The sequence below is a fragment of the Bombus huntii genome, chromosome 4, assembly GCF_024542735.1.
Source record: "Bombus huntii isolate Logan2020A chromosome 4, iyBomHunt1.1, whole genome shotgun sequence".
Classification (NCBI taxonomy): Eukaryota; Metazoa; Arthropoda; class Insecta; order Hymenoptera; family Apidae; genus Bombus; species Bombus huntii.
Window position 1 is genome coordinate 18,962,795 of NC_066241.1, and position 15,577 is coordinate 18,978,371.

The following is a 15,577-nucleotide window of genomic DNA, read 5'->3' on the forward strand; positions in this document are numbered from 1 at the left end:
AGCGAACAACAGAAGATGGTGATCTTATGCTTGAAAAAATTTTATTTCAAATAAAAATAGAAAATAACAATTTGGCAAAATGCATTATTTTGAAATAAATTTCTATTCTGGTTAATTCTTATAAATAATGCGATGAGTGGATGTTTCAAAGCTCGTCTAAGTAGAATTGATTTCGCAGATCATGTTCCTTGACTCGTGAAAGTTTAGCATAATATGAGACGTCGGGATTGTACTTTTCATTTATCAAATATTGTGTTGTATATCTACATGGATCGTTCAACCAGCGATTAAACGCAACGTAAGATTTTCGCGATGATAAATTAAAAGATTCTGTTTCACACATTGAAACGAACCAAGGAAAATAACTTCTTTATCAAAGTAACAATATTTGTGCTTTGCAAGTAGCGCATTCCGATTACTACTATCGCATCTTACAAAGTACGATAAATGCAGGAAATTTGTTAAAACTTACGATAGGATTAAGCGAATTGTTTGAAAAGTGTTCTAAATACGCGAACAGGAACAAACAAAGTGAAATGTTATGTCAATTTTTATCGAAGAAGAAAATGAGGAAAATCTAATATAACAGAGATTATTGAAATAGGATTCCATTCCACAGAAGAAAAACATAGTAAGTCACATTTTTTTATTTCTATGGAGAAGCAATTTAAACATGTCAAGAAAAAGATTAACAAATACAATAAATTTTTTTATTTCTTAACGTTTTAAAATTTAAAAGTTGTTTCACATCATAAAGTTACATACGTAAATATAATTTTACTAAGGTGATGTAATCTTTATCTGATGAAATTACATACTTATTCTTACGTTACAGCAAAATATATATATTTATTCTATGTATATATACTAAATTTGTACATAATTTATTAGTATTTATTCAGTACGCTGTCTTACAGTGTCACTGACTTAAAAGAGTTCACGTTCACGTTCACGTTGAACATGTTCGAGGCTAGAGCACAGATCCAAACTGACTTTCGCTCCATATTCGTTCTGTTACGAAAACCAAGCTCCTCCTACATTTTTGTAGCGCATCGTATGCTCCATTACGTACATTCCGCTCTGGTTGTCACTTATTCTCCTCTTTACTTCCATGCGCATTCAACGAAATTGATTTAACTTTAATTCATCATGATATAACTTTTTACATTTGCATTTTTGAAGACAATTTACATTGCTGAATTTTATTTTCTAATACTGTGGGTATGAAAGGGAATTTCAATGGTTTATTTAGCATTTTTTGTCGGTTCCTTTTTCCACCTAAATTTAACGATTTCATTATGTTTGGGGAAATTCAATTACGACGCTATCACAAACAACTTTGTTTATGAAAGTGCTACTAATAATTTTTCGATCGGTCACTGATTTTCTAAACTTTTTTCTAGTGATACTGGCCTTAAGGACAAAGAATGGAATAGACAAGTTAAGCAATAAACAAATCAGCTGCAGAAACGAAACTGGTGTGAAATTTAGGTCGATATTAAATTAATATTCTTTTAACGATCGTTCCGCTCCAATTTTCATTTGCATTCCGTTGATTACGTTGAAATATTAGTAGGAATTATAGACGTTCTTTCTAGTTGTTGCTTTTTCAATAGAAATTCGCCCTGAAGTGGATAATTGTCGTTGCATATTAAGACGTCAGTTTTAAACGATACGCGTCGTATGATGTACGTCATAGATATATATATTATTATTTTTGCAATTAAATTTCACTTTTACTTGGTTATTTAAGAATTATAAGAGTTAATTAAGGGAACTGAAATTTAGAAATCGTTATTTGCATGGTTTCCATTAACGGGACCAAGTTCAACGCGTATTTATGATTTCAAGTTAATTAGAATACCTAAGTTTCACCTCACAAAGTTGAGAAATATTACTTATATGAAACAATGATTCCATTCGTTGCGCTTATGAAATGTTCGGTCTATACACATGTATTATTTTCGAATTTGCAATCAAGATGCTGTTTTATTTCTAGAGAATTAAATAAAATATCACATTTTTTACAAATTTGTACAGGATTTTAGAAAGGAAGTTGGCTGTGCCAATACTTTTGTTCATTACTATATGATTCGACTTAAGAATAGGTATTTCATACGTTTCTATCATTATCTATCGTTTGTATTCTATAATAGGAAACTTGTGAGATACAATTTAGGTTGGCCAGTACCATACATACCCATTAGGCAACTGCTCCCCTGTTCCTCTTGTTTCCCGACGAAAAGTACAGTGTCAAGTAGCGGTACGTATGGAATGTATGTTTAACCCAGATCGTTCACGGTACAACATTGTGCTAGACGTTGTCGATAAAATCACGAGCATCGATAATGGTAGATGCTGGCATGCTGCCGAATGACTGCTCCTTTTTAAAAGTGATCAACCATTTGGTTCGTACAAGGATGTGAAATCTCACTCGTCCTCGTTTATATCCTACGTCTCCTCTTTGGGAGTATCGAGCGAAATTGTTGGCACGCGGCGACGATTTTACCAACGAGGAAACCGAGCCCGAGAAAGCGTAACAAAACGAGATAATTATTAATTGTGTGGACAAAATATGACCAGGAAAAGTTGTCGACTTTAATAACGTTACAAAAATCGACTGGAGAAAAAAAGAAATTGACATGTATTTAGTTCAAGAGACGCGTGCCCGTTTTACGTACAACACGCTCGTGTATTACGATTTTACGCGATAAACCAACCGAGAATTTTTGAGCCTACGCTGGTTAAACGAGAGAGTGAGAATAAGACAAGCTGACCAAGCGTGTTGTAAGAAATGATTCCTTTTACTTACTGTGAACTTACCGTGTATCCAGCATCCAATTAAGTGAATTCCGGTCGATTAAATTCATTTATTAAGGCTTGAGCTCCATATCGTATCGAACGAACGAAAGTAGAAGAATATAGAAAATGTTGCAGGTAGCCGTGTCTGCGCTGTAACGAAACCCGTTTCTTAAATATCGAACACGAGATCGGCACCCTTAAAGTTAACGAGAAAGCAGGACAATATTCTCCGCATAGTCGATCCTTATCTACAAAAAAATATATTCCAGTTTCCAATAGAACCTCCATTATCCGAACGTCTACTATACAAATGTTTACTGTACCAATGTTCTAAAACTAAATTAAATATACAATCACTTCAAATGGAATAATTTCAATTTATCATATTTTCTAAACAATTCGTACGATAATTAGTTGGGAGGAAAAATTTCGTACGCTGTATCGAATGAAAGAGAAACATTTCGTATGGATTATCCAGATTTCCAATGCATTAGCTTTGCGTGGATAATTCCTAAGACAAATTCCAGCAAGCCAAGTAAAATGTAAAATACTTAATTGATCGAAAGTTGTCGGAAAGAAGTGCAATAAGATGGCTATACTAGACTGCTATAACAGAAACAAATTGTTATTTCTTAGTCTCATATTTTATTCATTGTCGATGTTTATGGATTTGAAATCGACTTTCTTCGTTGAAAGTCAACATTTGTAAAGAAAATTTTGATTTGTTCGATTTAAAGTGTTTTCTCTTTTTGGTTGCTATGTATTCGTGTCTGAAAAATCCTATTAATTATATGCTTTATCAAAGGATCAATGTTGTAGAGCGGAGTTTGAATTTTTGATGATATAGGAATACAATGATTCTGATTTTTGAGTGATTGCTGGTTTATCGGATTACAGATTATATCTTACAATTAATTGGAGTTCGAATTTAAAATCTTACATTTAGAAGGAGTATCTGCCTCCGCAAGTATTGCAAAAATTTTTCAACCGTTCTCTGGTTTGTTAAAGATATGTTTATTCCATTGTAACCGCAGTTGGATAAGAGCAGACCTCGAGCTCCATGGCACAGCATAAGTCGTCGCACGAATGCGGCACCGTAAATTTCAAATATCGTGTAAACCGATCGAACAATGTGACGTCTGACTCTGACGCAAATTGTTATCTCTCCAAGGTATCGATTCTCCACTTTATTCCTTTCCCGTTGTTAGCCATATGTCGCACGACGTGTTGCATGGTATTGTTTCGAGTAGCGACAAAGGGTTCGGAAGCTACAAGCCGGTAGCTCTCACTCGACGAGTTGAAATGAAGAACCGAGGGTAATTACGCACTCTCTTTGAAATAATCGAACGAGATTCCTGTTACTTGAGAAATGGACGTGTTATACAGGGTGTGTCATTTGGCTCGTTCACGCTGCATACACAGAATGTCCCAGATTTTTCCTGTAAAATAGTGAAAAAAGATCTTATAAATGTAAGTAACTATAAATATAGGCTTATACACACAGAGTCACTCAGAAGTATTAGGACATTTGGCTGATTTACAGTAACAGTATATACGTGAATTTGACCAAAGTAAAAATGAATTAATGACAAATTAATAATTTTAAAAAACACGTAATTATATCAATTTCTTTACATTTTCTTCAAACTAAAGAAATCCGTTTACGATAGAAAAACACGACTAGCTTGAAAATGACTGGAAAAGAAAAAGAATATAGAAAAGGGTGAAACTGGGTACCAAATAGTTGCCAGCGTCACGAACTATATCGTCGTGTTCGATTGCGAAAAGTTGACGCAGTCAGCTTGACAAGGCGTATCGCTTAAAAGGTCGTGGACGTACGGAAAGGCCCGCACAAAAGGTATCCCTTTGTTGTACACCTGTCTTTGCTCGGTTGTGTTCGCGTATGCAAATGTAACACGAGCATACGTACCCGCATGGCACGGCCACGCTCGAGTGTTTGCGCGTAACGTCATACTCGTGAAGCATTTTCACGTGGATACGTAAGACTTTAATAACAATAGCGATTATGATCGGAGATTATTATTTTGTAAGTTAAATCTAGGCTAGTAAATAAGATAAGATTTTGTTGCGCGAGGACAGAATATAATACATTTCTCGTTTCTAAATGTAAAAAGTTTCTGGCTTTTATACGTTTTTATTATAACGTATTTATACGTTCATAATGCAGCTATCACATATACCCGGCTCTTTTTTAAACACGTGCAATATTCATTCGCATCTTATTCGAATGGATAACATTTCGGAAAAAGTCAGACACATGTATCATGGTGATAAGAACGTTAAATGATAACAATTAATCTACGTAACACCGTGATTCGACGCGTGGTGACGTAACGTGTAGCAATAAGTAGTGGCTTTCCCCTAAAACCGGAAACTGAACGATTAGTTCGTTTACACAGGTTATGAACACTAAAGGATATTCCAGTGGAATGATGAGTAACATGTTTGTCAAGTTTATCGTTGTTCTGGATCTTGAATTTCCGAAATTAAATGTCCGAGTAGTATATAATAGAACGTTACTATAGAATGATGGTTATTCGAAATGTAATAAAATTTGTAAAATTCCATTTTCATTTCAAATTTCAAAAAATTAGTAAATGGCATGAAAATTCTTGAAATATACATGTTATACTCTCAATCTTTCGTTAATTTATGCATTAATATACAGGGTGGTTGGTAACTGGTGGTACAAGCGGAAAGGGGGTGATTCTACGCGAAAAAAGAAGTCGAAAATATAGAATAAAAATTTTTTTTTTTAATTTTTCCATCGAGACAACGATCTACAGTGAGATCCGTTATAACGAGACATGATGAATTGCACGTGTACCGAGCGAAAATTCAAAGTCGATTTTCTCGAAAACAAAGGGTCAAACGAAAAATTTTTATTCTATATTTTCGTCTTCTTTTTTCGCGTAGAATCGCCCCCTTTCCGCTTGTACCACCAGTTACCAACCACCCTGTATATTATTGCTATTATATCTATTACTTTATATGCACACTATAATTTCTATATTAAATTAACATGTCTTCTTACAAATTTGATTAATATCCCTTTAATACCGTTATTTCAATTTTATACTAATACGTGTATCGAATAAAATAAATTGTTCGGTAAATAGATAGTTGAGAGACTGCTTCCGTAATGAGACATTGATATAGTAAAATATTTGAACAATTATATAGTATCTAAAGTGGCATTTATTAACATTAAAAGCTAACACTATGGATTAAAATTAATTAAAAGATGATAAACTATCCGAATTTTAAATATCAAAATAGGAATATAAAACTAAAAGCAAATGACTCTCTTTCCTATCTTAATATTGTACCGCTGTTCTAATCCTAAAGCTACTAATAATAAATGGATAATGTGCAGCGATTTACGGATAAAAGTGTACATATAATATTTACATGTTATGCCCCACAATTCGATTTTGTTTCGCGTGTATCTTTACAACGATCAGCTCATCGTTATCGTTGCCGTTATCATTGTCCTGTAGGTTACACCCAGATAACGAGCAGTCTTTAAGAGAGCGGTTAGTTCTACGTTTCTTCTCGCGGAACGCGGTCTTTGTTCAATCGCGTCGCGTTGGAGCGCGGTAAACGCGTGCTCGCGATGGTAATTTCATCGTTGTTGTATCGTTGAACCACTCGAACTCACCGTGTTCTCGCCAAATTTACGATTATGCGATAAATCTCGCGTTATTGAGGTAATTTTTACCGTAGAAGCTATTCTTCACGGTGGTTATTCAGTGTTTAGCGCATTAGTGAACAATACTGAATAAAAAGGAAAAAGAAAGAAAGGAAAAACAAGGTGACGAGACGGAAGGACACACGATGCAACGACTCCAAGGAAGATTGATTTACATAACCGATGGGATATCTTCCTCGAAACGCGAGTTCAAGCCTCTTGAAGTCAATTAATTCTGGCCAATTAACGCCATATAACGTCAATTACAGATTCGTCGAGTCACGACGATGTACTCCCAAGAAATCGTAGTACCGTTACTCTCAAAGTTACTTTTACAACAACGTGGTCGCATTTCTGTTTCGCTATCTCTCGTCTGTCCCATCATTTGTCAGCTTTTATATTTCTATAAAAGTTATTTTCTTTCTTTCGTCTCTCTTTTTCTGTTTCCTTTAATTAATCCTTTTTCTTTTTTAACAAGACATTTGTGATGCGTGGTCAACAATCCGAACGTTCAACTTTATTCCTAAGCTATATATGTATCGAGCTTAGTTACGTGTGTTTGCTAACGAACAAACGTATACCATGATGCGTGTTAATAGCGTAACCAGCTGTTACGGATACATGTGTCGAATGCAAAGATGGAAAAAATATTTTCGTAGCGAAACAAGATACGCGTTCTGCGTCAAAGAGAACTGTCAATTAAATAACGCGATAAAAACGGGAGAAAATAATCGAATATTGCATTCGTTTTGCATTTTACAATTGCATTTTAAAGAAAGACTATGTTTCATCGTGGTTCGAAGCTGCAACTTTAGTACCGAGATAACTGAATTGCAAGAATATATTTGTTTCATTTCTGAGGAATGCTAAATTTCTATTGAAATATGTACATATAACGGATAAAAGCGGAACGTGAGATAAAGAAAGCAGAAAGAGCAATAAAGTAGAGAAATAAAAGTAAAATAAAGTAAAAATAAAAACTCAGTGAATTATATGTATATGTCAGAATTCTGATTGTAGAGCAATTCAACGGTTACAAAAATCGTGAAAAGCTTGCATCATTCGAAACACGTTTTCTTGTTCCTCTTACTTCACCAACCAACAACCACGCTGTAAACCACCGATAATTCAAGCTAACACAAACAATCCGTGTAAATAAGCATGATCACAATAACCAGAAATCCGTGAAAGATATTTCCTCAACGAGGAGGAACGCAACCCGGAGAATTCGATGAATCAACTTAGAAGCATCTCTCTTAAAAATATCGGTTCGTTTCCAACGAGACAGAGGTATGCCATTCAAAGAAACCACTGTTCTTTAAACGAAAATACGATCTGATCGATGCAAAGAAGCACAAAGTGATGTACAAGGTGATGAAGAAGTCCTGTAGACTTATCTCAAAGTTGCTAAAAAGAGCAAATAATATATAAAAGAGGAACGAGGTGGGCGGTAAGAGAGAATCATCGAAAGAATGTCGTGCAGGAAGAAGATCGACTCGAAACTCTGGCTGGAGTATACTCAAACGGTAAGAATCGATTGTATTCGTGCATCGTGATAACGGTTATCCGTATCCCCCAGACCTAACCGAGGGCTAGCGAACCGGGTTTCTAAGGTAACCGAGTTAATAAATCGATGAGACGTTATCGTGCAGGATTGAGTTCGCTGCTTCCAAAGCGAATATTCTCGTTGATTGTGCCTTTTTTTGTTTCTTTCTTTCTTTCGTATTCTTTTCTTTCTCCGTTCGTTGTAATAGAGTCGTGATCGTGAACGAGACAATCGTAACACTTTATGCTATTCGATGCTTTCATTCATTCAACCCTTAAAAGAATAATTCTTCCAACGATAATAAAGCATTTTGACTTTGACACTTTTAAGTATCGGAGAAAAGTAATAGTGACGGGAGACCACTTTCTTCATTTCCACTTGTTTAATAACAATAAGAATATGTATCATATATACACTGTATAATAAGCACTGTGTCTGTGAAATTGAAAAACATACAGTGGCTTGTTACCATATAGCAACATTATACATTTAAAGGTTAAAGCGAGCAGCGAAACTCTCCTATTACGTCGAGAAAATTACATCTCATCATGAGATTCTCATGTTTCTTCTGCTAAGCAAAGTTTCGCGAAAAAAAAGAGAATCTTGAAGAACGTTCTCGTTTAATATTGAAATATTTCCATTAAGATGAGCATATTGTTTATTCGGGAGTTGACTCAATTGTATGAAATACATATGTTATTCGAGTATTTCTTATTGACGTCAAATGTTAGGTAAAACAGTTCCGTCAGGATCGAATTGTCATTTCATAAACTACGAGTTTTTCTTTAATTAACTCTAAATGCTTGTGATTAAAATATGCTCGATATAATTTCACGAGACATAACAAAAATAAATTTCATAAATGAAAAACATTTAATGGCAGTGTTATTACTCTATTGGTTTTGGGAATAAAAGTTGTCCTACTTTTTTCGGTACTTAATATCAAACTTATATAACGAAGTTTATAAACATTTCTTGAACTGATCTGATTCCTTTCTCCCTCTTTTTTTATCCTCTATGAAATTAATAATGATATTTTATAGGAAGTCTACAAACTGTTTACAAAATTTTGATAAAGATCACAATTTATTGAGTTTCAGTCCAATCGTGTGTTTACATATTTGCACGCGTTTTACTATCTAACATATTTCAAGTACAACAAAATCACTCTACATATATAAAAAATGATTAACATCTCAACAGGACAATATGCTAAAATGTATTTACGGATGTAATAATATACTCATCTCATCAATTTCATCTCATTCATAAACCATAGTAAATAGTTCTTCAATTTTCTTAACTTCATGAAGAATTTTAATAGCATATTATAATAATAGTATATAAATGATATATGAAGAATTTTAGTAATACAGTAGAACCATTAACATCCGCCATTTCTTTACGTAACTGTATTTTTCTAACACAAAACGATACTTACTTAAATATACACTTGACCGTTTACATCAACAAGAGGAACAAGAAGGAAATTAATAACATACTAACATAATAAAAATAACGTAGTAGCGACATACCAAAGCTTCCCGTTGCAATATTCTTCGCATAAATTCCGGAATTAGTAGTCGTAAACGGACCACATTCGTATCGAGATCCGTATTATTAGTTATTCCTGATGATTACACGTTGCTAAATCACGAGGTGTCAAAAAACGTCAAATCCCCTGCAAACGGTCGGTAGATGGTTGTCGCCAGTTTCCGCTCGGTAATTAAGATGTATGTGAATTGAAGGTATCACGCAGAGGTAACTTCTACAAAAAGTCTGTGCGAAGGTCTCGACGAAGTCGTTAAGGAGGCAATTGCACAACCACGGGCCAGGCGCCAACCGGTAGAATCTCGTTTTCTAGGACAATCGGCGTTCCTAGGTAGTGGAGAACGATCTTATTCAGGGCAAGATCAAGAACGACCGTTCGTGTCGATAACATTCCAACACCGCTGATATTTGGTGTCGTTCTGGGAACTTGAGAAACTTTACTATAAATGGTACTCATTCTGTACGCGTAAGGCTTGATTAAAATCGATAGACTAACTTGATACTTTTTTTATGTACGATAGGATTAAGATTCAGAGATGGCATACTTCTTTTATTTATTTTATTGATCACTGAAAGATCGTAGGCAATGTGTTTAGTCTGAAAAGGAGCGATGGATTTTCTATCTCCCTAGTGGAAATGCGAGAAAGATAATTTCATCGACTGCTTCTTTTGGTTAGGAGATACTATCATCTTTTTGAATAAAAATTTATATCTACATAAACTGTCAACACTTTTTTGCAAAATAATCGATTTAATTCGTTAGAAATCTTGCAAAATCAACCGCAAAACTCCGAGAATGCTAAATAACAAGAACACTACTATCTCTCAATAATAGCATGCCGTAATCCTGAATACTACTCGAGTCAGCTGTTCGTTACTTTGCTTCCCGTGACGTATGTAGATATCTGAGCAAGTTAACTTCACAATTTATCTAAAAAAGGGCATGTCGTATTCATTTTTATGTTATATCTGGTCTATAGATAGTCTTACCTGTTTTCATTCGATCACGAACAAGTTATACATAGAAAAAGTGCGCACAAACATTCGTGCACGCGTGAATGCGGAACAGGACTCTTTCTCTCTCTCTTTACCTGCTTTTCTTACTTTCTTCCTTCTCTCCGTCTGACTCTGGCTCAGGGCTGCACTTATAACTCAAGATTCTTCAGATTTTTATCAACCGTCTACTTAATAAATTAGACTCTACTATATATATGCGTATAGACAAGAGGGAAAGACATTTTTTCAGTACTAATGAAAATAAAAAAAAAATTTACTAAATTATAATCTAAAAACGTTAAAATATTGTTTACCATTATAGAATTTCTGTTTTGCTTCGTTTTCAAAATTACAATCCTACGTATATTGTAATTTCATATGAATATTTTTGGAAGAACCAACTTTTTATAAATATGAATTTTTATTAATTATCTAGAATTATAACAGCTTACATAAATAAATATACCTTGTTATTAGAAACCGATTAGGAATAATGTACTACTTATTCAATAACTTGCTTAAGAACTTTCAAACTTCTAGGATAGAGTAAAATAAAAACATTCAAAGTATAACAAACTAAAAATACGTTATAATAATAAATTTTCATTATAGTAATAATAATAAATTCTAGTTTTCTAAAAATTACAAAAATTTATATGATACACATATGATCGTGAAGAAAATTGTTTTTGAAATCCGAGCCTGCTTCAACCCTCTCCCTACCATTCTTTACTCCCTCTTGGACCTAACTGTCCACTCGCCGACTGACCAGTTTGTATCCAAAGTTCGTCTCGCCTACATTCTGTTTCCGTTACGTTATTCGTATTTTCGTTTGATATATCGATCGTGAATGCTCGATCCAATACAGTTAATTAAAGGAAGAAAATGAAGCAGGAATTTTCTAATGATTCGCAAAAGTAATCGAGGTGCTCTCAGAATTCGAAGTACAATATGTCAGGTACGCGAAAACATTCGGTCATTCGCGCTGCCGTTCGGAAAGCTTCGGTGACCTTCGGCAGATATCGGCTGTTCTCGAGAGCGCTCGTAACCGGCATCCTCGAGGAGACGACAACGCACGACAGATGCCTCGAGGACCAGTGACAGAATGTTATGTCGAAATCAGGTGAAATTCGGCTGATTTGTGTGTGATTGTGCGAAAAAATTTATACGTATATCATGCCGGTCACGTGCTCAGACTTTCTTGATAATATTGGATAAGTATGCTTGCCTGGAAGACGGAATTTAAGGTAACAATGTGCAGGATATAATAAGAATAACACACGAATATTTTTTTAATGCAAAAACTACTGTACACAGTAGAAGGCTGTTTAAGCATCGCGAGTTTATAATTTCTACCAAGCACTCAATTTTTATACTCGACGTGATCGATGAAAATGCGAAATAAACATGCGCTTAGTTTGGACACAAAAAAAGAAAATTGAATTACGCGCTCTTGTGTATGGTGTAGTAGGGATGCATTTGATCGGCAGTTTCTTACATTGGATTTATAACGGATACATAGCGATTTTGTAAACGAGCAACGGTATGGAAAAAGCTATACGTAAAGTATGTCGTAGACTTATTTCGACACGACCTACTATATCTACCGGACGATGAATCAGTCATTCTTTAAAGACGTTTTCATCGAAGGTCTTGTTGCAGTCTTTGTAAAAGCATCCATTATTTACTCCAAACATAGCGACTGTATATTGTATAACATTAGAATAACGATTGACCACTACGGCTTACCTAATACAAACTGGAAGACTGCATCGTTTACATTAGCCCAATTTACACAAACAAACGATACAATTTATCGAAACGCCATATTTTTTGTATCTTTAAATGGTATAACGAATCTTATGATAATTATTGCACGGTTTGTAATAAAGTAACGTGATGCAATCAACGAAGGTTGTTTAAATGATGACACAATTCTACGCTCGTAATTGCGAGAACTACTATGTGTACATGCTTGGCTTGCGAAATCGGGAATTCTAATCCATTCACGATATTGAAAGTCACCTGTAAATTAAAAATTAAATGGTTATCAAAAACAAATCATTCCCACGTATATATCGGTGATTTTAAGCGAAATCATTATGTTCTGTTCGCGGATCTCGGTAAAAAAACACAAGGGATCGGAAGAAATGTGATTACTTACGTATACTTATTGCGCGTTTCGTGCGATAATTGTGGATCTCTATTCGTCCGTTACACCGTAACACCGGAGAAAGTGTTTCTGAGTTATTAGAGAAGAGAATGTAGCGTTGACGTCACTTAAGAACAAACGTGATCCTCCGTGCATTCCTTTCCGCATTCTTTTTCTAAAATCTCCATGCAGTTATTAAAAAAACGACGAATATACAAATGAAAAAAGAAGTTTGCGGTAAGATCAGACTTGCTAACCTCAGCACTCGCTTCTGGAAATTTAACGGATATTGAATGTGTTAAAACGGGTAACTGTATCGATATGAGGTATAGATATCTCGTTATCCAGCAACCGGAGTTCATCCGTTGACCTCCTATCGTGCACCACGATGGATCGAAAAACCGTTGGTCAAGAACGGAGAAAGTCGTAGCACACTTTTTCGTCACCTCCGTGAGCCACTTTAAAACTCGAATTTGATGCAATCGTGGGCGTCAAATTTTCAAAGACGCGTATACTGTATCGAGTTTTGACATTAAATATCATTACTCGATCTTGATTATTTATTTTGAAGTTAATTTCGTGTCGTTTCGTTGTTTCAAATATAAAACAAAATTAATTCGAGTAAGTCTGATGATCAACTTATTTTTTAAATTTATTACTATGCGTTCTTCTCTTGTAACATTTTATCAATAACCAATATCTATTCGAAATTCACTTCGTATTAGTTGTTAAATGTTGATCCATGCAATTGAATCAGACTTTCTGCTTTTTTCTTCATTCATGCTAAACTATACGTTATGATTAGTTACACGAAATCGCTGCGCTTGCTCATTTATAACCATCAGCATTCAGAACACGGACACCTCATCAGATCGCGCTTTCTAAATACGTATTATAATATACCTTCTTCCGATCATGGGGGATTCCTCTGACATCATAGGACACGAATGCATCGTGGTTGGGAAAAGTTCGATTTTGAAATACCTGACATGTTGGTGTCACGTGTACCGGAACCGGAATTTGCATACCATCTTAAATAGCTATGTCGTAACTCGGAACATTTAGATGAACTATACGATGCTACGCTTGCGAGTTATGTAATCGTGCAAATAAGTCTGAGACAGTTGGTATCTCAAACAATTAGTTTCTTCATAATTGAATTGATATCGTCATATTTTTCATCCTAATATCCATTTGAATATATAATGTTGGAAAGATCGTCGAAATATACAAAGTGTTCCGTTTAAATCAACCATTGCGAATATTTCTGAAACTGTTGATATATTATGTTTCTAGGGACACATAATTTGACGTAATTTTTCTGGAAATGACAAAGATATTTTAATCTCAACTTTTTAACTTTACGCGTGAAAGATAAGCAAAGACACGAAGCTGGTCTATTCTGTAAATTAACAACTAGAACCAAAACTGTCTCCCATATATTATATACGTATCATACTTTGCCGTTTACTTCTAGCACCCCGTAATCAAACATACGAGTTCTTTAAAGCAATGACTGACTGCTGGCGTAATAACACCGGCAGTTCGTAGCACGTCATGAAGATCGCAAAAAAAACAAGCTATCTGCTGAAAGAGCTTGATTCGTTATGTCGCAATTGATAACTTAAAGTTAGTATGGATTGCGCTGTAAGTCGATCGCTCGAAAAACCGTATGGGGTGCGGGGTTATTTCCCCCGTGATGAGACGAAGAAAATAGCCAAGCTATTGGGTACGTTTTCCGCTACGGCCACTGTATAATTACAGTTCGTGCGAAAATTTGTGGCTTCCTGCGATCTTCTGCCTCCATAAATTTACCGCCCAAACTGCCAGGCATATTACACCATTGACAACAAACCTCTCCCAGTCATAAGGCTATGAGTTCTACTAAAACACAAAACGCCACCATTTCTCCATTCTATTATTACGATTGCCTGTTGTTTTACTCGAGATACGAGGCTTCTTCTACAGACAGCTGTTGCTGCATTGAACCGGCAATTATTTTCAAATAAATGCTTCTTTAATTGGTACATAATTGGTATCTTTACTTTGAGACGTTTTCCCTAGAGTCTGTCCTAGAGGATTGAACGATAGGGAGTGAGTTGGGCTACGTTAAGACGTTATGCGCATTGCGTATAGGTTTTTCTTTTGTTGTATTTAGTGCGAATAGAAGGGTGTTATTATGTGTAAAACTTTTTGTCGAGAAAATATGGTGTCGTTCGAATCTTTCGCTCTGAGCTTGCTGAACCCTTTGGAACATCTTTAACTCAACTGGGATACTTTACCGCTAAAAATTGTTTAAAGACTTGACGGAAATATGAAAGAATCGTTGTTTAAACTAAAAGTTGCGACTAAATGTATTTATATTCATTTATGAAATAATCCATCTCTGCTTTCCTATATTCGTTTTGTTTATCAAATCAAAGAGTAAATTGAAATTTATAGAATAGATTCATAGTAAAATTCATTAAATTAATTCATTAACACTGTAAAGTTATGTCCAACAAATCTTCAAAGCGGTTCTTGTAAAAAAAGTATACAAAAACATGTTTACGATATTATTTTTTTAATAGAAGATCGTCTCTCTTACCGTAGTTCTATCAGTTATTGGATTTGTATTCTGTGTTCTAACGTTAGTTTCCTAATATAACATAAATACCACAAAGTTTAAAGGCTAAATCGATTTCAGGAATTTCTGAAGCGAGCTAAATGCTACTGATGCAAACTAACTGCTAAAGTTTTTCGAGTTGCATGTACATTGGGATATTTGGTAGAGCGAAGCTAATTTCTACTTTGTGACTCGCCGAGCCCAGCAAAATCT

The 15,577-nt window shown here is 34.9% G+C and overlaps 1 protein-coding gene and 1 long non-coding RNA gene across 9 annotated transcripts in view; one reads left to right on the forward strand and one right to left on the reverse strand.

Moving 5' to 3' along the window:
• LOC126864672 (uncharacterized protein DDB_G0284459-like) overlaps nt 1-15,577 on the forward strand; it is a 47,482-nt gene that overhangs the window by 26,930 nt on the left and 4,975 nt on the right. The window contains exon 1 of one of the 4 annotated variants that reach the window (XM_050616228.1): nt 7,820-8,040. The exons of 2 other annotated variants lie outside the window; for them this stretch is intronic. In XM_050616228.1, the coding sequence (XP_050472185.1) occupies nt 7,987-8,040 (54 nt within the window). In that variant the 5' untranslated portion in view covers nt 7,820-7,986. Of the gene's footprint in view, nt 1-7,819; nt 8,041-11,272; nt 11,855-15,577 lie in introns of those variants that run through there. One more of the 4 variants, XM_050616229.1, reaches the window with a different exon arrangement.
• LOC126864688 (uncharacterized) lies at nt 632-14,895 on the reverse strand. Of its 5 annotated transcripts, none has more exons than XR_007689299.1 (5): nt 12,772-14,895; nt 12,357-12,632; nt 3,743-4,241; nt 2,824-3,050; nt 632-2,462 (listed from the first exon to the last, which is right to left on the reverse strand). It is a non-coding gene; the product is annotated as an uncharacterized LOC126864688 (long non-coding RNA). The 5 variants fall into 5 exon arrangements; XR_007689297.1 differs by having other exon boundaries at nt 632-3,050; nt 12,772-12,934; nt 13,017-13,033; XR_007689298.1 differs by having other exon boundaries at nt 632-2,952.